Source organism: Gobius niger (assembly GCF_951799975.1).
Source record: "Gobius niger genome assembly, chromosome: 23".
Lineage (NCBI taxonomy): Eukaryota > Metazoa > Chordata > Actinopteri > Gobiiformes > Gobiidae > Gobius > Gobius niger.
In genome coordinates this window covers 1,871,872-1,897,739 of record NC_136874.1, presented here as the reverse complement: position 1 = coordinate 1,897,739, position 25,868 = coordinate 1,871,872, and the positions used below count along the sequence as shown (strand labels likewise).

The window sequence follows — 25,868 nt, the reverse complement described above, 5'->3', positions numbered from 1 at the left end:
TGTTTTAGTCAATGTTTCTCTATATAAAAGTTTATATTGCGTTTCTTCCCAGGCCGTGTATACGTTTCTCACATTCATTCTCAATGGTAAATATAGATGTAGTACACTGTTTGGCCACCACGGTTTAATTGGGGGCGCTGTTTCACTCCTTTCTCAAAGTTGAATGGATATTTCAGGATTTTTGACATAGGGCCTCATTTCCTAGTTATCCAGAGTATTTTTTAAATTCATGCAGTCCTTATATTTGAAGAGTTTAGTGGTGCCAGGCTAATGCTAGGCTAGTGCATGTCTATGGTAACTTGTAGCCTGTGTTAAAAACCTCTTCAAAACCATGGGGTCGTCCTCCAAACGTTGCCATGTCTGATTTGTAGAAGCTCCTTTGTGAATTCCACTTGTAGTAACAAACTCCTGTAGATCCGGACCGGGGGGGGGGGGCGGGCGGGTTCCTCCGTCCACACCGGGTATCGTAGAACAACCTGGAACAGTGCAAGAAAAAAACCTCACATTTCGCCTGATCTTAACACGGCTCCAAGAAGAACTTCATTAAACAACCAGAGGAAATGAGACAGAAACATGTTTGAGTAAAGCTTTTATTAATAATGAACAGAAAAAGATCAAAATGTGCTTTAAGCGTGGTTTACTTTTTACTCGTGAATATGACACGGAGTATTTTATCTGCATTGCTTTTACTATCATTGATGAATCTTCATGTTGATGTTTTATTGATTTGATCTGATTTCTTGCACTTTCATGAAGCACTTGCCTTGTGTATAAACTTGCCTCGGATCCGCTTGGCTGGAGAATCATTTTCAGTTAATTCACAGTTAATTTAATTTAATTTTAAGGAAACTAAACACAAATATTAAACAATGAAGAAGAACAAAGTGCATAAAGTGGCTAAAGCCGAGCGATAAAGTTCACAGTTACGTTTCTGCGGATTAAACAAAACAAAAGCTGGATCTGACTTGAGCTGATGAGGTCTGAGTGGGTGCAGCGCCCCCTCAGGCTCGGGGCAGGAAGCGCAGGTTAACTGGAGCCCCGGGGATCATCAGGGTCCGGGTTTTGGGCTGGATGACAGGAGCGCCCTCTTCAGGACATACCTCGTACTGCTGCATCAACTGCAAAGAACAGCTCTGCTTCAGTAAACGTGAAAACCAGACGTCCCATCAGCTGTGAGGCCTTTACGATTTGGGTAAAGCTGAACTGAAGCGGTTAATCTGTGTCTCACCCGGCTCAGGGCGAAGAACATCTCCATCTCGGCCACGCGTTTGCCGACGCAGGCTCGGACGCCGACGCCGAAGGGGATGTAGCTGTACGGGTGGTGGCGCTGGACGGTGGGGAGGGCGCGGCTAAACGCCCCGTCCGTGTTCAGCCCGGGGCGAACCCAGCGCTCCGGGACGAAGCTCTCCGGGTCCGGGAACTCGTCAGCGCTGTGGCAGACGGAGTAATGGCACAGGTGGAACTGGGTCTGCCGGGAAAGAACAACAGGGCAGATTTACACTTTTATTATTCACCATTTTTACCTAAATGACCCCGTATGACCTACATTTAATATGTCCTTTTACCGACATCTCCCCCCAATTTTTCCACATTTCTCTCCCCTATTTTTATGCAAAATTGTCTACTATTTTTCCCCTCTGTTTGTCCCAAATTTTGTCCCATTTTTTTGTACATTTCCACATTTTTTCCCAAAACGTCCCCCTATTTTTCCTCAATTCCCTCCCACATTGTTAATACTAAATCGTTATTTTTACCATTTCCCTCATTACCAGGGTATCTGCAGAGTTGGACAAGTCAAATTTAAGACTTTTTCAGACCTTTTTAAGACACAAAATCTCAAAAATAAGACCTGTTTTTGAAGGCGCGATATATAAATGGACTGTAAAGAAAATCACTGTCACAAAAATCCAAGAGTCAAACTGTTGTTTCTGATTTCACAGTGGGATGTACAAATGTAAGAACTTCATTTTTCACATTAGGCATTTTAACCATTCAAGTTTTAACAACCTCATCCCATAATAAGAATATTGAGATTGAATAATTACTCACAATTATCGCCTGAATGAAAGAAAACAACAGATATTTAGTTTGTGTATTTAAAATGCTTTGTAATACTTGAGCTGGTAAAACATTCACTGTTTCTAAAACTAAAAGCAGCTTTTCCACTCGTTTGCAAAGAACAAAACACTGTCAACTTTACAACTTAATGAGTTGTAAAGTATCATTAAAATCATAATTATTTTAATGATATTATTATTAGGGCAGAATCTAGTCTGGGTTTTCTGTTTTCTAAACTTGTTTGTCAGATGTTTTGATGAACAAAGTGAGAAACGTGTTTCTAAAGTAACAGGACTTTCTCTTTCCTTCTGTCCCTGAGCAGAGGAGCGTTCGCTTTGTGTTTCCAACATTTGGACAAACTTTATTGTGAATGATGCCGTTCATGACCTTGAGTTGGACATTTACAGTGAAGGATTATCTCCACGTTGTTTCATATTGGACGTGTCTTTCCCCCGACAGCAGCATTACGGATCCATCAGCCACACCTCGCTCATGTTCTGGATCCTAAACTCTGCTGACTTCAGTGGTTTGTTTGTGGAGGATAAAGCTCTGAAGGAGAGTCCTTCTGCCTCGCTCCACTATCGCTGAGTTTACGTTGTTTGTGGCGGCGGCCAGAGCGTCAGCGTCGCGTCGCCCTCTCGGACCATGAGCGGCACCGGCGGCTCCTCATCGCTGCTTCTGTCACTTTATTTGTCGACTTTTAAACTAAATTGTGCGCAAATAATTGGGTCGTTGAACGTTCATTTTTAAGACCAGTTTACCCTGGATTTAAAGGAATAGGCCACCGTTTTTATAAACTAAGATATGTTCTTACCTCACTTTAGTCGAGTTAATATATCCCCGTCTGGTCATTGTCCGCGCGCTCTGTCAGGCAAACGGAGCACATACGCAGCCTCTCCCATATGTGACATAGCTCCGAAAAAGCTCACGATAGAAGCTACCAAGCTCTTCCACGTGTTCCCTATTTAAATAAAGTTACGTGAAGTGTTTTCATGCGAAGTATATTTACACAGAAATGTAACGTGTCGATTTTATAAGCAAATAAAAAGGGGGACTATATTGTGAGGCGTAATGATACGAGGAGCACAGCGTCCGCGTAGTAACTCCTAAAGACTTCCCCCGCTCACTTCCGTCAATAACCTTTAGGAGTTACTGCGCGGACGTTTTACTCCTCGTATCATTACGCCTCACAATATAGTCCCCCTTTTTATTTGCTTATAAAATCGACACGTTACATTTCTGTGTAAATATACTTCGCATGAAAACACTTCACGTAACTTTATTTAAATAGGGAACACGTGGAAGAGCTTGGTAGCTTCTATCGTGAGCTTTTTCGGAGCTATGTGACATATGGGAGAGGCTGCGTATGTGCTCCGTTTGCGTGACAGAGCGCGCGGACAAAGACCAGACGGGGATATATTAACTCGACTAAAGTGAGGTAAGAACATATCTTAGTATATAAAAACGGTGGCCTATTCCTTTAAGACCAAAGAGGCCCAATTTTAGACTTTTTAAGACCCCGCGGATGCCCTGATTACTTTCCCCATTTCCCCCCCTATTTTTTCTCAATTCTCTCCCCCATTTGTATGCAGTCTCTCCACATTTCTTTAACTATTTTAAACTTAAATTTCCTCCATTTCTTTCCCTATTTTTTATTACAATTTTCCCTCTTATTTCCCACACTTCTTGCCATTGGAGATAAACTCGATATTGCTCAGTTCTACTTTACTCCCGTAGTATTTGTGTAGAGAATCACCCCCCCTCCCTACAGCAGGTTCCACAGAGACCTCCTTACCTCCTTTGGAAACCAGTATCCTCCCACGATCAGGTCGCTCTCCGTCACATACCGAGCGTTTCCCGGAACCACCGGATACAACCTGCAACCATTTAAACGGCCTTAGCTTTCAAATAAGGCGTGACGCTGTTGCTGAAGAAGAAGCTTTCAGATTTGGGTAAAGACGACCTGGAGAACACGCTCTGCTCAGGCGGGATAAGACTCGCCTCAGCGTCTCCTTGATGACGGCCTTCAGGAAGGGCATCTGGCTGAGGTCGTCCATTGAGGGCTCCCTGCGGTCGGGACAGGCCTCCTGCACCTCCCTGTAGAGCCGGTCCTGAGCCTGCGGGTCCCGGGACAGGTGGTACAGCGCCCACGAGAGCGTGTTGGACGTCTGCGGAGAAAGAAACATTTAACATCGGAGATTCATGATCTACAAACGAGAAACACGTGGACGTTTACTGTCATTTATGGTTTTGTACAAACATGAGGGATTTTATGCATTAAAGTGGCTTAAACTGAAAATGTTTGTTTACACATTTTTTACCATCTATTTCTAATGAAAACTGCAAAATAAATGGCATAAAAAAACTTTTTTTTTCTTCTCAATTGCACCCTAAATGGTCTCTATTTTTCCCAAAATTTTCATTACATTTTTTCCCAATATTTTCTCAATTTTCCCCCTAAATTTTTCACATTTTTTCTCAATTTTCAACCAAAATTTTTCTTATTTTTTCCTTTTTTTCAAATATTTAATCCACTATATTTTCTCAATTTTACCCATTTTTTCCCTATTTTTTTCCCTGTTTTTTCTCAATTTCACCCCCAATTTTTCCCAATATTTTCTATATTTTACCCTAATTTTTCTCCATTTTTTTCAATTTCTTCTCAATTTTTTCTCAAATTTTCCCCCTGTTTTTCTCAAATTTCTCTATTCATTTCCCAAACTTTCCCCCACATTTCCCACATCAGAGATAAGCTCGATATAGTAAACAATACTATTCAGAGCCAGGTTTAAACGTGTGCTTTTATTTTGAAACATTTGTGGATCTCCCTCGTTAATCAAACTTTAATGTTCTGTGAGCGTCAGTATTTTCTCTGTTCTTGTTTCTTTCATGTTCGTCTTTCGTGTCCACAAGAGGAAGTTACGACACTTGTTTTCTTCATGTTCACCGGACGATTACCAAACCTGTCGCTTCCGCACACGCTCACTTGAAAACCAGTCATTTTCAACATTTTCCCTCAATCTTCCCTCTTTTATCGTCACACATTTTTCCTACTTTATCCACAATTTCACCCCGAATTTTCCCCCCCCTTTTTTTCTCATTTTCCCCCCCAATATTTTCTCAATTTCACCTTCATTTTTTACTACATTTTTCACAGTTTTTCTTTTTTTTCTTCTAAATTTTCCCTATTTTTCCCAATATTTAATCCTCTATATTTCCTCTATTATTGTCACAATTTTTTCTTATTTTTCCCTCAATTTTCCCCTAAATGTTTTATATTTTTTCCCCTTTTTTTCTTATTTTTCCTCCAATATTTTCTCAATTTCACCGTCATTTTTTCCTACATTTTTCAGTTTTTCTTACTAAATTTTCCCTATTTTTTCCCAATATTTAATCCTGTATATTTCCTCTATTGTCACAAATTTTTCTTCTTTTTTCCCTCAATTTTCCCCTAAATGTTTTCTTTTTTTCCCCCCAGATTTTCTTTTTTTTCCCCCAATATTTTCTCAATTTCACCGTCATTTTTTCCTAAATTTTTTAGTTTTTCTTATTTTTTTTTCTAAATATTCCCTATTTTTTCCCCAATATTTAATCCTCTATATTTCCTCTATTATTGTCACGATTTTTTCTTATTTTTCCCCTGAATTTTCCCCTAAATATTTTCTTTTTTTCCCAGATTTTCCTTCTGTTTTTCCTCCAAATATTTTCTCAATTTTACCCTATTTCTTTGTCAATTTTCTACCCACATTTTCCCTTTTTTTCCAGGAGATTTTTTTATTTTTCACATTCATTTTTCATCTAATTTCTGTCACTTTTTTCTTTCTTTTGAAGCTTTTTCATTACTTTTATTTTGCACTTTCATCAGTTCATATTTGTTGTATTTTCATCCTCATTTTGTTGCTATTTTGACGCTTTACAAGAAGCCTTTAGATTTGGGTAAAGCCGCCCTGGTTAATGTGGGGGTGAATAGCTTTGGTACTTTAGCTGTTTCCTGTTCAGTCCCGGTTTGGGCCGTCCTGATTTGACCTAGTTTAGTCCCTTAAGTCCCGCCTCCCAAACACAGACTGGAAATGTGAGACAAGCCGGGGCAGAGCAAGAATGCAGCCATACCCGCCCTGCCATGAAGCCACTTTCAGCCCAAACAGAGTCAACAAGGGAGGAAATAAATCTACGTCTGTATCAAAGAAACAACAAACGGCTCTCACTGATCTGATCATCGTCTGTTTTAGTCTCTAATCTTCTTAAATGCCACGATTTCCACAGGATTTTATGTTTTGTTTCACCCGATTCATGCCGTCATTGAAAATAAAATCAAAATGTGAATCACAGTACTCGAGTAACGACTTCTCCAACTTCTCTTTTTTACTTTTACTTGAGTAATTGCTTGGATCATTACTTTTTACTTGTACTTGAGACTGGAGGAATGAAAACGGCCCTAAAGTTTAGTCTCTTTGTTTGCACGTGTCCCTGTGTATGTTTATCCCGTCTGAAGCCTCTGCGGTCGCCCACACAGGAAACGACCATATTTGGATTAAAGAGGAAGTCAGTCAGGAAGGAAGGAAGGGAAGAAAGAAAGAAGGAAGGGAAGAAAGAAGGAAGGGAAGAAAGAAGGAAGGAAGGGATGAAAGAAGGAAGGGAAGAAAGAAGGAAGGAAGGGAAGAAAGAAGAAAGAAGGGAAGAAAGAAGGAAGGAAGGGAAGAAAGAAGGAAGAAAGAAAGAAGGAAGGGAAGAAAGAAGGAAGGGAAGAAAGAAGGAAGGAAGGGAAGAAAGAAAGAAGGAAGGGAAGAAAGAAAGATGGAAGAAAGAAAGAAGGAAGGGAAGAAAGAAAGATGGAAGAAAGAAAGAAGGAAGGGAAGAAAGAAGGAAGGGAAGAAAGAAGGAAGGGAAGAAAGAAGGAAGGAAGGGAAGAAAGAAGAAAGAAGGGAAGAAAGAAGGAAGGGAAGAAAGAAGAAAGGGAAGAAAGAAGGAAGGGAAGAAAGAAGGAAGGGAAGAAAGAAGGGAAGAAAGAAGGGAAGAAAGAAGGGAAGAAAGATGGGAAGAAAGAAGGAAGGGAAGAAAGAAGGGAAGAAAGATGGGAAGAAAGAAGGAAGGGAAGAAAGATGGGAAGAAAGAAGGAAGAAAGAAAGAAGGGAAGAAAGAAGGAAGAAAGAAAGAAGGGAAGAAAGAAGGAAGGGAAGAAGGAAGGGAAGAAAGAAGGAAGAAAGAAAGAAGGAAGAAAGAAAGAAGGGAAGAAAGAAGGAAGAAAGAAAGAAGGGAAGAAAGATGGGAAGAAAGAAGGAAGGGAAGAAAGAAGGGAAGAAAGAAGGAAGGGAAGAAAGAAGGGAAGAAAGAAGGAAGGAAGGGAAGAAAGATGGAAGGGAAGAAAGAAGGGAAGAAAGAAGGAAGGGAAGAAAGAAGGGAAGAAAGAAGGAAGGGAAGAAAGAAGGAAGGGAAGAAAGAAGGGATGAAAGAAGGAAGGGAAGAAAGAAGGGAAGAAAGAAGGGATGAAAGAAGGAAGGGAAGAAAGAAGGAAGGGAAGAAAGAAGGGATGAAAGAAGGAAGGGAAGAAAGAAGGGAAGAAAGAAGGGATGAAAGAAGGAAGGGAAGAAAGATGGAGGGAAGAAAGAAGGGATGAAAGAAGGAAGGGAAGAAAGAAGGGATGAAAGAAGGAAGGGAAGAAGGAAGGGAAGAAAGAAGGAAGGGAAGAAGGAAGGGAAGAAAGAAGGAAGGGAAGAAAGAAGGGATGAAAGAAGGAAGGGAAGAAGGAAGGGAAGAAAGAAGGAAGGGAAGAAAGAAGGAAGAAAGAAGGAAGGGAAGAAAGAAGGGATGAAAGATGGAAGGGAAGAAAGAAGGGAAGAAAGAAGGAAGGAAGGGAAGAAAGATGGAAGGGAAGAAAGAAGGGATGAAAGATGGAAGGGAAGAAAGAAGGAAGGGAAGAAAGAAGGAAGGGAAGAAAGAAGGGAAGAAAGAAGGAAGGGAAGAAAGAAGGGAAGAAAGAAGGGAAGAAAGATGGAAGGGAAGGAAGGAAGGGAAGAAAGATGGAAGGGAAGAAAGAAGGAAGGGAAGAAAGAAGGGAAGAAAGAAGGAAGGGAAGAAAGAAGGGAAGAAAGAAGGAAGGGAAGAAAGAAGGGATGAAAGAAGGAAGGGAAGAAGGAAGGGAAGAAAGAAGGAAGGGAAGAAAGAAGGAAGAAAGAAGGAAGGGAAGAAAGAAGGGATGAAAGATGGAAGGGAAGAAAGAAGGGAAGAAAGAAGGAAGGAAGGGAAGAAAGATGGAAGGGAAGAAAGAAGGGATGAAAGATGGAAGGGAAGAAAGATGGAGGGAAGAAAGAAGGGATGAAAGAAGGAAGGGAAGAAAGATGGAGGGAAGAAAGAAGGGATGAAAGAAGGAAGGGAAGAAAGAAGGGATGAAAGAAGGAAGGGAAGAAAGAAGGGATGAAAGATGGAAGGGAAGAAAGAAGGGAAGAAAGAAGGAAGGAAGGGAAGAAAGATGGAAGGGAAGAAAGAAGGGATGAAAGAAGGAAGGGAAGAAAGAAGGAAGGGAAGAAAGAAGAAAGAAGGGAAGAAAGAAGGAAGGGAAGAAAGAAGGGATGAAAGAAGGAAGGGAAGAAAGAAAGAAGGAAGGGAAGAAAGATGGAAGGGAAGAAAGAAAGAAGGAGGGAAAGAAGGGAAGATGCGCCCCGTGTATATTCCTCCCGTCTTTAGCCGCTGCTGTCTCCCACAAAGGAAATGCCCATATTTGGATTACAGCGTCATCTCAGTCACAGCCTCTCCTGCTACACGTGGATCCCAAACCTGTCAGTATTTGTGAATGAAGAAGCGCGGGGAAAGAGCCACTTCCTGGTTATAGTGTTACCGTGTCGACGCCCCCCAGCAGCAGCTCGGTGATGCTGGTGTAAACCTCAGCGCGGCTCAGCAGGTCGTTGGACAGCAGGTATGTCAGGTACAGGCCATCAGGGGGCGCTCCGCTGTGGATCTGCTGCTCCAGCTCCTTCAGACGCCGCTCGATCAGACTCTGGGCTGAAACAGAGACGATAATAAAACACAACAATCGACTGATACAAGGGTTAACATCTGGAACAGCTTAGTTTTAATCTCATCATTATCATTAGTATTGTTTAATTAACCAGTTAAAGTAATATCATTTTAATTGACCAGCTAATTATATAAAAAAAACAGTTTTAGAAATGTATATTGATTGAAATACATTCACCCATATGAAATGACCAGTATCGGTATCGGCAAAAATGACCCCAAAAGTATCGGTATCGTATCGATTCCAAAAAATGTGGTATCGCCCATCCCGACTGCCAATCTCAGCCCAAATAAAGCAGCATTTTCTTCAAATGAGAGTGTTATATGAGCAGGACAGTTTAACCCCTTAACTCCCACCTGAACCGAGCACATTTTCTCCAGGTTGGCTTTACCCCAATCCAAAAGCTTCTGGAAAAAAGCTGTGAAAATAGCGACAGAACTGAGACGAAAACAATGAAGATGTGACAAAAATGTGACAAAAAAAAGACAAAAATTTGACCAAAAAAGACCAAAAAAGACCAAAAAAGACAAAAAAAAGACAAAAAATGACAAAAATGTGACAAAAAAAGACAAAAAATTACAAAAATGTGACAAAAAAAATGACAAAAAAAGACAAAAAATGACAAAAATGTGACAAAAATGTGACAAAAAAATGACAAAAAATTACAAAAATGTGACAAAAATCTGACAAAAAATCTGACAAAAAATGACAAAAAATGTGATAAAAAAAATGACTAAAATGTGACGAAAAAATGTGACAAAAATGTGACAATAAAAGACAAAAATGTGACGAAAAAATTACAAAAAATGTGACAAAAAATGTGACAAAAAATGTGACAAAAAATGACAAAAAATGACAAAAAAATTAAGTTACAAAAATGAGTTGAATACCCCCCCCAAAAAAAAGATGGAAAAAAATCTGATGACGTGAGGAAAAAGATCCATTTAGATGATTTTTGTAGATCTTAGCTTTCAAATGAGGTGTTACACAGGCCTACAGGATTTGGGTAAAGCTGAACTGGTTCAGGCGGGAGGTAAGAGGTTAAACAACACCACTCTGGAATCAAACAAAAGAAATTATCAACAAAAACAAACATATTGTCCTTTTTTATTATTATTATTACATTTTTTCCCCAATGTTTTCCCCATTTTTTTCAATATTTCTGCACATTTTTTCCTTGTTTTCCCATTTTTTATACTAATATTTTCTCCAATTTATTCCCCATTTATTTCCTATATTTAGATCATTTTTGTATTTTCTTTAATCATTTTCTGTAATCCAAATATGGTCATTTCCTTGGTGGGAGACAGCAGTGATATAAAGTGATATAAAGTGATATAAAGTGATATAACGTGATATCTCTGAGTCTCACCCACGTCGCAGATGTCGTCCCAGGCCTGAACGAAGCGCCTCCAGTGCGGCAGGAAGGGGCGTGTCCAGCGGGGCAGCAGCGCCACCATGTTGGACAGGTCCAGCATGTCGTTGACGCCGCGGATGAAGCGCAGCGTGTCGGCGGGCACTTCCTCCTGGAGGCAGCCGAGCCGCGTCTCGAACAGGATGGACGAGATGCCTGCGGGACAGCGGGGGTTTTTCATTCAGTCATTTTTATCCGGAAACGTTCCCGATCCAAACCTTCGAAGCCGAACTTGTAGAGCTCGGCGGCGATGTCCGGCACCGTGTGTCCGTCGTGGCTGCGCGCCCGCAGACGCTCGATGCGCTGCAGTAAATCCGAGACCACCTGGTGCACGATGGGAGCGTACGGCCTCACCTCGCGCACCTTCAGCATCTTCGGGTTCAGGGCGGCGCGGATCCGGTGCCACTCGGGACCCGTCCTGACGGAGAGAGGGCGAACATGAGCTACTCGGTAATCACATTTACATATGTTTTACTGTCGCTCTTTTATTACTTATCACTTATTAGAAGCTTTTTTTGAGCCACAATAACAAATCTGAAGTTCGATATATTGAGGCAGGAAAGTATCGCGATACATGATAATATCGGCTCCAACGATACTCGATACTGTCGACCTAAAAGTCCTAAACGACCACAGGCTGCAATAAACATGAATATTATGAAACTCAATTTGCTCCAGTTAGATGTATTAAATGTTAATAAATGTACAAGCGAGAAATATCGAGCCCAAAAATATATAATTTATCTGCTATTTATTGAACAAAAAGTCGATTAGTGATTATCGCGACAGCCCTGTGTGTATAGAGCTCCACAGTCCCGCCCCTTACGGTCCTGTTGCTCCGGTCCGGAAGCAAAAAATCCCCGTCTACACGACCGTCGATTTTCCAAAAATTCAAATATTAAGAGTTTAACGTCGCCGCAAAAGCTAATCAGCTATGCAGCAATTCATGACCATAAAATGTTTGATTTCAATCCAAAAAGAAGACTTGATGTTGAAGAAAAGGCAAAGGTACAAGGCTGTGACATCATTCACTTCCTGACTATAGAAACTCCGTATCCCAAGAACCATTGCCACATCGCGCCCGCTGGTCAAGGCAACCAGGTTTTCAGCAAACACGGCCAGTTTCTTTACTTTGCAGACAAAAGTTCTATATTATTTCACTGTTAAACAATCTGAATCTGCTAATGGAATAAAAATGATCGGTGGTTCCTTTAATTGGATCGTTGGGAACATTTTTTCAACTCTCTGCCTGCATTATGTTTTAATACATTGTTTATAATATGTTTTCTACAGTACAATAAATAAACACGTGAAGCTCCACCAATCAAAAGCCTCGTAGTAGATCATGGGACTCCCGAGCATCCTGGGTAATGTAGTTCTAGGACGAAGGCTCGCAGTTAAACTAGATGGATCTCAAACGTGCTTTTTTCACCTGCGTCTGACTCTGCGGTCGCTTTATAACCACAGAGCTGGATTCAGCCCAAGAGGACGGAGTTACGGAGTTACAGACTTTAATCCAAATCAATACGGTCTCAAAGCAACGGGAGTTTTACTTCCGGACCAGAGAGGAGGCGGGACTGTGGAGCTCAATTACTCTGACTGAATAAACACTGTTGTAGACACATCGCCCTGGTCTCAGTCCCGGTCTCAGTCCCGGTCTCAGTCCCGGTCTCAGTCCCGGTCTCAGTCCCGGTCTAAGTCCCGGTCTCAGTCCTGGTCTCAGTCCTGGTCTCAGTCCTGGTCTCAGTCCTGGTCTCAGTCCTGGTCTCAGTCCTGGTCTAAGTCCTGGTCTAAGTCCTGGTCTCAGTCCTGGTCTCAGTCCTGGTCCCGGTCTCTGTCCCGGTCTCTGTCCCGGTCTCAGTCCCGGTCTCAGTCCCGGTCTCAGTCCCGGTCTAAGTCCCGGTCTCAGTCCCGGTCTCAGTCCCGGTCTCAGTCCCGGTCTCAGTCCTGGTCTCAGTCCCGGTCTCAGTCCTGGTCTCAGTCCTGGTCTCAGTCCTGGTCTCAGTCCTGGTCTCAGTCCTGGTCTAAGTCCTGGTCTAAGTCCTGGTCTAAGTCCTGGTCTCAGTCCTGGTCTCAGTCCTGGTCCCGGTCTCTGTCCCGGTCTAAGTCCCGGTCTAAGTCCCGGTCTCAGTCCCGGTCTCAGTCCCGGTCTCAGTCCCGGTCTCAGTCCTGGTCTCAGTCCTGGTCTCAGTCCTGGTCTCAGTCCTGGTCTCAGTCCTGGTCTCAGTCCTGGTCTAAGTCCTGGTCTAAGTCCTGGTCTCAGTCCTGGTCTCAGTCCTGGTCCCGGTCTCTGTCCCGGTCTCTGTCCCGGTCTCAGTCCCGGTCTCAGTCCCGGTCTCAGTCCCGGTCTAAGTCCCGGTCTCAGTCCCGGTCTCAGTCCCGGTCTAAGTCCCGGTCTCAGTCCCGGTCTCAGTCCCGGTCTAAGTCCCGGTCTAAGTCCCGGTCTAAGTCCCGGTCTAAGTCCCGGTCTAAGTCCCGGTCTAAGTCCCGGTCTAAGTCCCGGTCTCCGTCCCGGTCTCCTGTGGTACTCACTCCACGTGCAGTCCGTAGGCCTGCCCCCTCAGGTCCCGGTACTCCTTCCAGTGGGGCAGCAGCACTCGCACCGGGAAACGCCCCTCCTGGCGGATCACCTGCGAGATCAGCTCCGCCGTGGCCACGTTCACCAGGTCGTAGTGCCCGAAGCGCGAGCGCCAGATCGGGCCGTACAGGCTCTTCTGCAGGTCCTGAAACCAGGACACGGATTCTGCTTTAAACACTTTCCAAAAGCGTGACCCTCCCGCTGAGCTGAACCGGTTTAAATCTGACCTCTCTGACGGGACATGAGCCTGCAAGTCAAGAAGCAACAACTTTCTCCAGCTCAACAGGAGTAAAACTGAGGCACTACTTATTGGCCCCCCCTCACCAGATCACCTTCAATGATCAGGCCATTGCTCCGTCCTCCTCCATAACCAACCTTGGCGTCAGGTTTGGGAAATAAATAGAGAACACGGGGAAAATTTGAAGGAAAATAGAGGAAAAATGGAGAAAAAATGGAGAAAAAAATTAGAAAATATTGGGGAAAATATTGGGCGGAAAATTGAGAAATACTGGGGAAAAATCTAGGGAAAAAATAGGGTAAAATTGAGAAAAAATGGGAACATTTTGGGAAAAATAGAGGAAAAATTTGGAAAAAATGGGAAAAAAATGAGAAAAAAATTAGGGTAAGATTTAGAAAATATTGGGAAAAATTGGGCGGAAAATTGAGAAAAACTGGGGAATAAATAGGAAAAGAATTGGGTAAAATTGAGAAAATATTGGGTGAAATATAGTGGATTAAATATTTGGAAAAAAACGAAAAAATTAGGAAACTTTTGGTTGAAAATTGTGAAAAAAAACTTGAAAAATTTAGGGGAAAAATTGAGGTAAAATTGAGAAAATATTGGGGGAAAAATTAAGAAAAAATTTGAAAATTTTGGGAAAAATAGAAACCATTTAGGGTGAAATTGAGGAAAAAATAGGAAAATTGTGTGAAGATAATAGAGGGAAAATCGAGGAATAATTTATGCCATTTATTTTAAATTATTCATTAGAAATAGATGGTAGGGACTATTTTACTGGGATCACCTCCAAAAATATTCAAAGATTGCAATACATTCAGAACAGCACCGCAAGAATCCTTATGCAAGTATTTGCACATCACTCCAATACTGTCCTCCCTGCTGACTCCAGGCCTTTTCCATATTCAATACAAAACTCTTCTTCTCACCCATCAATGCACAAGCGGCCGTGATCCATCAGACCTACAAGAACTCATCCCTCTACAAGGCTCTACCTGATCCATCAGACCTACAAGAACTCATCCCTCTACAAGGCTCCACCTGCTCCCTGAGAACATCCAAGACCCTCCAGGTCCCGTTCACAAAGCTCCGAACCCTCAATTATTGGTTTTCATGTTCTTTATTATTATTCCTCTTCCATCTTTTTCCTGATTTTCTAGAGCTTTCAGCACCTTCATGCTTTGTGCAATTTATGCAAGTTATGCATCAAAACGTTCCGCATGTTGAGGAGAAGGTGCTATTACTTTTGGGACTTCTGCAATTTACGTTTTTTTCGCAATCGGCCAAAATGTCGGAGATTTTTCCCATTGACTTATAATGGGTCTGCTGCAAATCCATGCTTTTCTGCACTTTTTTCTGCATTTTCTGCAATTTCTGCACTTTGTGCATGTTCAGCTTCTGCAACTTGTGGGTTTTGAGAAAAAATTGGCCTTCTGCAGTTTTCCAGTTTTTTTATACGAGAGTTTGAAATTTTTGCATTAGTGTGTATGGGGGAATCCAGCCAATGGGGAAACTCCAGGCCTTTCAGCCATTTGTGCAGCTTCTGCCAATCAAGCACTGAGGCCATTTCAACAGTTTGACCAGTTTATGGGATTTAACCAGTTTATGCAACTTAAGAGTTTATGCCATTTAGGATTTATGAATTTTAAAGCGTTTATGCAATTTACATAATTTATGCAAATTATCCCATTCATGCATTTTACCACTTTATGCAGTTTATACAGTTTATGCAAATTAGATTATGCAAATTAAGCATTTTTTGCTATTTGAACAGTTCATGCAATTTCTGCATTCGCTTCCCGCATTTCCGCAGTCAATCGCAATGGCGCAGAGACTCCCGGAAATCAAACCTGTTTGTTTTCACCGAGGCCTGGAGACTCGCCTTATCTCCAGAGGACGTCCCAAAGACATCCACGTGACCAGCGGCGGCTCTGGCCGGTGAGACAGGCCCTTTGTGGGCGCGCAATCAGTCCGAGCTACGGAAACGCTGTGGAGACGACCAGTCCCAGTACGTAACTCTCCACCAGACGAGCTCATGCCCTTCAGAAAACACCCGATGGCATCAGGTGTGCAACATAATTATGTCCAAACTGGTTTAACCCGTGTGTGCTTCTGGGTAATCGTCTTGAGAAGCAAACAAAGTGTAAAACAACTTGGGAAAAACCTTCAGTGTAGTTCATATATCCAGACAGAGCCTTCCTCAGAGCGTTTACTTATACAGGTCCTTCTCAAAAAATTAGCATATTGTGATAAAGCTCATTCTTTTCCATAATGTAATGATAAAATTGAAAAAACATTCATGTATTTTAGATTCATTACACACCAACTGAAATATTTCAGGTCTTTTATTGTTTTAAAACGGATGATTTTGGCAAACAGCTCATGAAAACCCCAAATTCCTATCTAAAAAAAAAATAGCATATCATGAAAAAGTTCTCAAAACAAGCTATGAACCTAATCATCTGAATCAACTCATTAACTCGAAACACCTGCAAAAGATTCCGAAGGCTTTTAAAAACTCCCAGCCTGGTTCATTACTCAAAACCGCAATCATGGGTAAGAATGGGTAAGACTGCCGACCTGACTGCTGTCCAGAAGGCCATCACTGACACCCTCAAGCCTAACCCCAGAGAGAATCTGTGGGATATTGTGAAGAGAAAGTTGAGAGACCCAACACTCTGGATGAGCTTAAGGCGGCTCTCGAAGCTTCCTGGGCCTCCAGAACCCCTCAGCAGTGCCACAGGCTGATCACCTCCAGGCCACGCTGCATTGAAGCAGTCATTTCTGCAAAAGGATTCCCCACCAAGCATTGAGTGCAAAACTGAACATAATTATTTGAAGGTTGACTTTTTTTGTATTAAAAACACTTTTCTTTTATTGGTCGGATGAAATATGCTAATTTTTTTAGATAGAAATTTTGGGTTTTCATGAGCTGTTTGCCAAGATCATCAGTTTTAAAACAATAAAAGACCTGAAATATTTCAGTTGGTGTGCAATGAATCTAAAATATATGAAAGTTTAATTTTCATCATTACATTATGGAAAAGAATGAACTTTATCACAATATGCTAATTTTTTGAGAAGGACCTGTATACAGCCTTGGCGTCAGTCAGGTGGACATGGGACCAATCACCTCACAGTGCTCTGTACTTAGACAATAAAAACCTGCATGTTTAACCTAAAAACACTTTAATCTAAAATCATCATTCAGTCCATGCGGTGCCATTGTGTTCAAAGTATGAATCCCAACGTTTCTCTTTGGTACGGCTTCCTGGATACAAGAAACATGACCTACTTGTCCCTGGTTTCACCCTTTTTGAACCCTTTTCTCCACTCACTTCACTGACGCAGCACTTAGAGCACTTACAAAGTATCTACAATAAACAGCACAGCTCTTTCATCAACTGGGAAATATATCCAAAAAGTAACATTTTCATCACACAGTCACAAAATCCTCAGAACATAAACCAAAAAAAGATAAAATGTAGCCAATATATTATGTAAAAATGTAAAATAAAGGTGAAAAAACGTGTGACCCATATTGATTTATTTGGGAATTAGCCACAATCAGCATCATGAAAGTCATAAAGGATTAAAAACCGAATGTCTATATATTCAGTCAGCAGAAATAAGTAATAAACTAACACAGTGGCACAAAAAGTAAGTTGTTTTTCAAACTCTCAGAAACTCATCCTCAGGCTAAAGTCCGTTAATATCAATCTAATGTGGCGTTTTCCCGCGTGTTTACCTGCAGTAAGTGACTTTTATCCCCGTAGCCTTTGAGCAGGACCCAGTACAGGGTTTTGGCGAAGCTCGGTCCGGGCAGGTCCTCCTTGCTCTTCAGCTTGGCGGTCCCGGCGGTCCCCGTGGTCCCGGCGGTCCCGGTGGCCGCCTGCAGGTTCAGCCTCCGGGCCCCGGTGCTCAGTGCCCGGGCCGTGGGCGTGAAGAGCCGGGCAGAGCGCGCCGCTGCAGCCGCTGGAGTCATGATGGAGCCGCGCACTGACACCGGAGGAATGTTTTGGTTTGTGCAGAGTTAAACCCGGTCACGCCTACGGACAGAGGCGGGACACGAGCACAAAGTCAGAGCTTTTCCTCACAGGGTGAACTGAGGTCAAGCAGGAGGACACTTATTTCTGTGGGTCAGGTGGAGCAGAGCCTTTTCCCCCAGACACGCGCCCCTTTCCGGGTTCACTCACAAAAAACGGTAGAATGGCGTATTTAGTTTCAAAGCATTGTTCCTGTGCTGAAGACATGGGTCATAATGGAGAAAATGCAATGAGTGAGTAATTATAGCTCCCAAAGTTTTAAATCTACAATTCCACCATCATCTGCAACATTCCCACCAATGCAGAGGAGGGGAAGCTGCAGACCCGGAGCCGAGACAGAAACACCGTGAAGTGAATCCACCGTGACAGTGCGCCCCCTCCTGGTAAAGACGGATACACGACGGTATTAGGTCTTGGGAAGATTGATTTGATCAACTTAACGAACGAGAGACTTTAACAGAGTTATTTCATTTTTTTGATTTCTTACGAACCAATTTTGAAATCGTAGATGCTTCTGTTGTTTGATGAAGATAACATGACACATTATTGTTGTTTGATAAAGATAAGATTTACTTTCTGTGGCAAATTATTTCATATTTTAAAGAATGTTGGCCAGGACACTCTTGAGATTTATAATCTCAACGAGTGTCCTGGATAAATAAAGGACAAATAAAATGTTTTTAAAAAGTTATTGCACCATTATTAATGTCACATTGTTGCCTGTATATGTCATTCCAGACTAGTTTTGACCGTAGTATTATTATTATTATCATCATTATTAGCCCAGAATTACAACATTTGTTTTTTACACAATAATGACATCAGTTTGATCTTTTGTTTTGCTGCTGAATTTAGGAAACAGGGAAGACCCTGACGGTACAAATGTTATGTTTTACTGTGTTATTGCGTCTGGAAGCTTAACATTATTAACCCAATGATTTCTCTCCTTTCTTTACTGATCACAGCACTGGCCGTTACCACAATAAAAATGTGATTTAGTTCCAAAATATTGTCTCTGTCCCTTGTTGAACAAATGAAGGCTCTGTCCTACAAAATACAATGAAAGGAGTAAAACACACAGTTTTAATTTCATAAAATAACCCAAATAATAGTACATGTCGCCTAAACTCAGTTACAGGTCAACACATTCTAAATTACACAAAATAATCCCAAGTTAAATACCGTCGTATATCTGTCTTTACCTGCAGAGGGCGCACTACCACGGTGGATTCGCTTTTCACGGTAGATTTGTCTCGGCTCCGGGTCTGCAGCTAAACATTATATGGCTTTGCAGAGCAGGGGAAACCTGAGCGAGACAGATCCACCGTGATAGTGCGCCCTCTGCTGGATGAGGCGGATCTAGCCCGATCAGCCTTCAGGAAGGTTTATAATGAAAGTTGATGATGAGTTATTTACATTTTTGCAGAAACATTCTTATAAAAACATTTGGAAAGTGTAATGAGATGCTTCTGTTGATTGATAAAGATAATAGAACCTCGACCAGGAGAGGAACTGCTTCTTATTTTTGTTCCGAAATGACCCTGAAGAAAAGGAAAAACTATATTTTTTGCAATAGGATGTACAAGTTTATTTTAAACACAACATTGGCGTCTTCCGAAACGAGCAGATTGGTAAGAGGTCTGACCAAACCGGATGTGCGTCAGCGTCCGCCATGATAAGAAGTGTCCGAATGGGTCTGTCAGCAAGGCCGTGGGAAGCCAGGGTGCTGAGGGGGCTGCAGCACCCCCTGATACATAGTTTAGGAACTGCAGACAATTTTAGTAAATAGGAAATATGCACAGAAAAAGCATGTCCCTCAGCACCCCCTAACTAAAACATCTTCCCACGGCTCTGTCAGTTAGGAAGGAGTTAGGGGGAGGAGCCTCAATGCTAACTATCATAGCCACTTTAGCATAGGGACCTCTGGTGCTAACTCACCGGGGATTAGGAGCTATGTGCCATCCCATAAGCCACTGCGCCACCTGGATTTTTCTTTTTTTTCCTCCTTTATTTGGACACTATGTTGTTGCATATGCAGTACAGTAGGGGGCGACATGCGCTTTTGTTTGCCTACAGTCTGCCAATAACCTTAGAGAAGAAGAACAGCTGTTGGTGATGTCATTTCCTCTTCCCCTGGGTCAGGACGGTGGAATAACTGCGTAGAGATCCAACAGTTGATGAACATAAACGTTAAAGGTCAGGAGCTCATAGCAAAGGCTGCGTCTGAAACCATCAAATCATAGCCTCTAAGCTCTAACACGAGCAACAAACTCCTTAACCTTTCATGGGTCGACTGTTAGATCTGTGCAGTTAGTGAACTGGAGTTCAGCAGCATTTTGAACAATCCGTCCGTCCTTAAACAGGGGAAAGGGAAGTGACATCACCAACAGCTGTGTTTCTTCTTCTTTCAAGTTATTGGTGGAGTGCAGGCCAAACAAAAGTGCATGTCGCCCCCTAGTGTCCAACAACAACAGTGTCCAAACAAATTGCCTGGCTCTGCCATACTCTTTCCTGTCCATTCCATGCAGGGAATTAGTCTGGTCACGGAGCAATCGGAGCAGTTTGAACGGGCGGGCCTAACGCGCACAGATTGTCAGTGAAATAAACCAATTAGCGATTAGCGGACGTGACGACAGCTGTGTCCAATTAAAAAAATATGAAGTGAATATAAACTCACGCAGAGAACACGAGGCAAAATCCTTGACTACTTCATCCATGATTAGTTTTGACTCATGTTAACGTTAATTGAACTAAAAACATGGAGGTGCAGCGAGTGACGTAACCTTCTCATTTCTCTGTGACGGTCGTGATTGGTTCGGCCTGAGCTGCCAATCAACAACTACCGTGCGTGGCCACACCCACTTTCTTTCGTGCAGAAAGAAGGTGGGTGTGGTTTATCAGGCTACCAAACAAAGACATTTAAGGAGAAAAAAAAAATCCATACATTTCCCTTAAGTGTTATTTTATTTCAACAGCTGTTTCTTAAAGCTACAGCAGCAAATGATCCATGTGGCTTAAGTTTCTACAAAATGAAAACAAAAGCATTTAATCCGTTTCCTGAGTTTCCTCTTTAACACTGACATGTGACTGAGCTGTGGGGACGACAACATGGATTTATCACTTTTATAAAGTGTGGCTTGTGCAGAATCTTATTCTACATTTTTTAAAATTAAATCCTCCTGTCAATCAACAGTGGTTGTACATGAATCACTCGAGGGTGGGGCCGAGGGGGGTGGGGCGCAGTGGCTTATGGGATGGCACATAGCTCCTAATCACCGGTTAGTTAGCATCAGAGGTCCCTATGCTAAAGTGGCTATGATAGTTAGCATTGAGGCTCCTTTTCCTAACTCCTTCCTAACTAACAGACCAATTCGGAAGCTTCTTGTCATGGTGGACACGTAAGAGCTCTTACCAATCTGCTCGTTTCGGACGCAGCCTTAGAGATTGAACAGTTGATGAACATGAAAGGTTAAAGGTCAGGAGGACATAGAGGCTAGAATCTGATGGTTTCGTTAGTTTGACCTGTGAACACTGACAAAAGCCTGTAAAGCTAAAGGAAGAACCTGACGCAGCACGATGTAAGAAGATGTTGCTGCAGAAGCTCCTCTCAGTGCTGCCTGTAATAACCCAGGCCTCAGTCGACGCCCTCTAGTGGCCTCTCCTATCACTCCTATCACTCCTGCAAAGCTTTCCGGTGTAATAAGACGCTCCTGTGAAGAAGAAGGTTTGCAAATAAATATATTTTATTTCATCATCATAGTTATACTCGTCACTTTGGACACATAGCAATCCTCCAGACTTCTGCCAAAAGGAACGAAATAACAGCATTGAACCGTCGAATGCGCCGTTGCATCGTGTCGTGCATAAAATCTCCCATTTAAAAAAACAAAAAGAAAATAAAAAAAATATATTAAAAATGAGGCGTACCACTGATATACAGATCATACGAACGGGAGCGCTGGTCACGAACCACGCCCGCTTAGAAACATGGCTTCTCGTACAAGACACAACATCAGGAGTGAGACTTTCCGGAGCGTTTTTTACATCTGTACAGATTATTTTGAAGCTTTTTATTCATCATTATTCGTCATATTCACTTCCTACAGTCGTTACGCTCAAAGGCAGATCCCACACGCTCACATTCACTCGCCATAGACTGCTCAGAAACATCAGAAACAGGAACACACACGAGTTTATCATTTATCAGGTTTGTGAATCCAAGCACTTCCAGATAAAGATCAGGGAAAACATCTGGACGTTTCTTTACAAAACTGGGTGTAGAAAGTCGTGAACACAAACTACTGTTGGATAATAAATAAATACAGATGTTTTTGTTGTTTTAAGGCGAGACGCTGAGAGATCAGGTTGAAACTTTTGTTGGACATGACTATTACTGACATAATCATGAGAAGAAAAACATATTTCTCCTTGAGGGAGCGGCCGGTCGCCTGGAGATGAATCCATTAAATGTTATTGATGTTAAAATGTATAAATCCATGATCACAAACTCATCGACATTAAAAATCAGTTTTTTGTTCTGGAACATCAGCCTGTCCCGGGACGACAGGAGGGTCTGACCTGGTACAAAGCACATTGTAGTCAGTGTTAAATTGTGTTTAAAAAACATTAAACAAACATTTATTCGTGCACAGCACGACTGAAAGGGTTTTGGCTGAAGCAATGGTTGAGGATCGGCTTCTCTATGGTCCTCATGGAGCTGACGTTGCTGTAATGCCGCCCCCTGGTGGCCGGGGCGACTCCAAGAGACACTGAGGAGCGTTGATCCTAATGGGACTTCAAATGTCCCAATAACGATTGAAACGCCTGGCTCCAAAGAGTTTTTCTTTTCTAAATATCGCTGAGACCCATGTGACCCATGTGACCACACTGAGGGAGGTGAAATATTTTTAACCATGCTAGTTTTTGTCTATCAGCCCGAAATTTGGAATCTTTTCCAGTGCATTGACTGACTCCAGAGCCTGTTAATCAAGCTCTGTGGAGGCTCCGCCCCTCGAGTGCAGGGCTTCCCGCCTTTTTGCCCTTTTAAGAAACAGGAGGAGACAGAGCGGCCATTATGGTTCACACAGGACTCGGGAACCTTTACAATGAACGGGGCTGAATGGGCCCCGCTCATCGCTATTATTATATCTATGGGCTGAAGTGAAAACGTATTAAGACTAAACCTTATAATATAAACTAAAAACAGTAATAATGCCAAAGTGCAGTCAACTCTTGCGCTTTGTTTTGACGACATCAGATCTTACTCCACAGTGTCCGACCTGATTTGGTGCTTTGAAGCAGCTCTTCAAATGACAATTTCCCAAATAAATCTATAAACAGGGAATAATTAAATGTGTTATTGCAAAGATTAGGGACGTTCTAGCTTCAATCTGGCCCAAAACATCTGTCTAAGAGAGGACGACACAAGATAAAACTATTCAAAATTCTGTGTATTTGATATAAATAAATACTGTTTAGTGATTATTTTTTATGTTTTAATGCGTTTCGGGGCTGCAGAAAGAAAAGATATTAAGCCTTTCTTTTCTTGCAGCAAAACCTAACTCTTCTACATTGGAAAAAAAGTGGACATAAAATGGCGGGACCGGAGATGAAGGCATTTCAGTCCGTAAACATACGTGGGTGTTTCTCATAAACGTTGCTACTTTAGTTAAATCTCTTCCTGCTTTGGCTCTTTCATCCTGGAACAGTCTATGACACTCACACACACACACAAAAGAGAACTTCTACCGTGACGATTATTCGGAATTAGGCCATTTTACGGTGAAAATAACACTTTTACATTCAGAAATACCTAAAAACAAAAAGGCGAGATTCGGAGTTTAATGAAGCGTTCGGGGTCGAAAGCCGTCGACGTCTCGCCAAAAAAACAATCGTAAAAAAATAAAAAATGTGCAAAGGAAAAGTGTGGGAATAGAAGCGTCGGTGATAGTGCATAATGGAGTATCGAGGTTTAACCAGTGCCAGCAGAGGGCGCTATGCTCTGCAATAAAACAAACGACTCAATACATGAGAATGAGGGGGGGGTTTATGCACAGGAGGCAGAGACACAGAGGACAGTGAGTTAAGTGCACTCTATGAACAGCAGGGGGCGCCGTGCAGAGGTCAACGACCCCAAAGAGGAGGATACAGGCCTCGTTATCTTACTTTTTAAACACATTTGTACTTTCTGCTGTGAGTACTTTAGTATTTTCTACTGCAAATACTTGAAGAACTGAACCAGGGCTAAACTAGGTCTAAACCAGGGCTAAACTAGGTCTAAACCAGGGCTATACTGGGTATAAACCAGGGCTGTACTGGGTATGAACCAGGGCTAAACTAGGTCTAAATGAGGTCTAAACCAGGACTAAACTAGGTCTAAACCAGGGCTAACCTAGGTCTAAACCAGGACTAAACTAGGTCTAAACCAGGGCTAAACTAGGTCTCAACCATGACTAAACTAGGTCTCAACCATGGCTAACCTAGGTCTAAACCAGGACTAAACTAGGTCTAAACCAGGACTAAACTAGGTCTAAACCAGGGCTAAACTAGGTATAAACCAGGGCTATACTGGGTCTCAACCAGGGCTTAACTAGGTATAAACCAGGGCTAAACTAGGTCTAAACCAGGGCTAAACTAGGTCTAAACCAGGGCTAAACTAGGTCTAAACTAGGTCTAAACTAGGTCTAAACCAGGGCTAAACTAGGTCTAAACCAGGGCTATACTAGGTCTAAACCAGGGCTAAACTATGTCTAAACCAGGGCTAAACTAGGTCTAAACCAGGGCTATACTGGGTAGAAACCAGGGCTAAATCAGATCTAAACCAGGACTAAACTAGGTCTAAAACAGGGCTTCACTGGGTATAAACCAGGGCTAAGCTAAGTTTAAACTAGGTCTCTGTCTAAACCAGGGCTAAACTGGGTCTATACTGGCTATAAACGAAGTCTAAACCAGGGCTAAACTGGGACTAAACTTGGACTAAGCCTGGGCTAAGGTTAAACCAGGTCTGGACCAAAAAGAGGTCACTGTTGAAAATACAGTACTTTTACTTTAAGTAGAAAGTACACACACCGGCTCTGAACCGTAATGAAGTAAAACTCAAACGTACTCAGTTCAGTAAAAGTACCTCAAACGTGTCCAAATATTTCCATGTAAAGTTCTGGACACGTCAGTGATATTACTTTTGGTCCGCTGTGTATTTGTCTTTGTGCATAAACCCGGAGAGTAAACGTGGTAGTTTTTGGGATGCATAGCTGAAGCTGAATGAGAGATCGGAGTGACTTTGTTCAAGAAAGTATTGGATAAAAAGCGTGAAAACACAGACCGGGCTGTGGTTAAAGCAAAGGCCATGATCTGAACAGTCCCAGTACCACACAAGTACCACACACTGTAGTCTTCACGAAAGCGTCACGCAGCCTCACCATCGGCCAATCAGCCTCCGCCTTCACGTCCGGCGCCGTTTCATTTTCATTTTTAAAAAAAGCTTAGTTTCGTACAGTTTTTTTGAAATGTGATCGAGTTTGAACCGTTTCTCTCCGAGTACCGCAAAGGCAGGAAAAGTCCGCCGGGGGAAAAAAACAAACAAAATCGGCTTTTCAGAGGCAGAAGAAGAAGTAGTTTTTAGGCTGTAACCGGGCAAAACGGTGCGAAGGCAGTTGGATCGTTGCGTTTCTTTTCTTTCGTTCACTGCGTTTTTTGTTGTTGTTGAAAGAACAGAAAAAGGCACAAAGAAATGAGCGGGAGAAGCAGGAAGTGCGTGACGGATGTGCCACTGGAACTGGAAGGAGAGCCAAGATGGCCGACGTTATTGGCAAAGGTCTTTTCTGGTGAAGTCGAAGGTAAAATAGGACTTGGAGATGGTCCTGCAGACGCCAACTTCAGCCACTGGGGGGAGGCAAAAGATCAAAGTAGCTTTTATTTCCTATAAGTGCGTTTTAAGGCCTAACATAAGGGGGCGCTGCTATTCAGGTAAGTGCTTTTGCAAAACATAATCCACTCTCAGGGTTTTTAAACAGGGCTGGGGAAGGTTATACGAGTCCTGTGGGATATTGGGGAAAAGATTTTTAGGTTCAACTGGTATTGGAAAAATGAAAGTATTGAAAGCAGGAACTGAAAGAAGTATGACATCTTTATGTTCAAGTTATGATGCTATTGGTCAAAAAGTGGAGGGGAAATTGTGGGGGGACGAAAATGTAGAATAAAAAAATGGGGAAAAATTGGGTAAAAAAATAAAATAAATAACATTAATGGGCAAAACATGGGAGGATTGGGAAAAAAATATATATATATTTTTAATTGAGACCAAAAAATCAAAAATGGGGGAAAAAAATAATTTCAATGAAAGAATTGTAAAAAAAAAGAAGGGATTTTTTATTTTTTTAATTAGGAAAAAATGGCAAAATTGGGGGAAAAATTAAGAAGAATGTGTTTTTTTCTGATCTCATGTAGGTAAAGGAAGTCTCTTGGTCGCTTCACCACAAATAAAGGATATAAATGTAAATGTAAAAGAAATTAAATGTAAGGAA

The 25,868-nt window shown here is 42.1% G+C and overlaps 2 protein-coding genes across 2 annotated transcripts in view; both read right to left on the bottom strand.

Annotated features, from left to right (window-relative positions):
• Positions 1–953: 953 nt before the first annotated feature.
• Positions 954–17,285, bottom strand: cyp27a2 (cytochrome P450 family 27 subfamily A member 2; the record flags this gene model as incomplete). The annotated part of the gene is made up of 9 exons (XM_079581698.1): positions 954–1,118; positions 1,229–1,468; positions 3,854–3,935; positions 4,060–4,226; positions 8,891–9,054; positions 10,443–10,640; positions 10,703–10,902; positions 13,017–13,207; positions 17,049–17,285. The coding sequence occupies 9 exons, from the start codon at positions 17,283–17,285 to the stop codon at positions 1,002–1,004; spliced, it is 1,596 nt and encodes a 531-aa protein (XP_079437824.1). The 3' UTR covers positions 954–1,001.
• Positions 17,286–20,751: 3,466 nt separating this feature from the next.
• The window catches only part of LOC306982194 (solute carrier family 22 member 6), an 89,061-nt gene continuing 83,944 nt past the window's right edge, over positions 20,752–25,868 (bottom strand). Inside the window, exon 11 of the mRNA XM_079582044.1 lies at positions 20,752–20,782. The gene's annotated coding sequence lies outside the window, so the exon portion shown is untranslated. The remainder of the gene's footprint in view (positions 20,783–25,868) is intronic.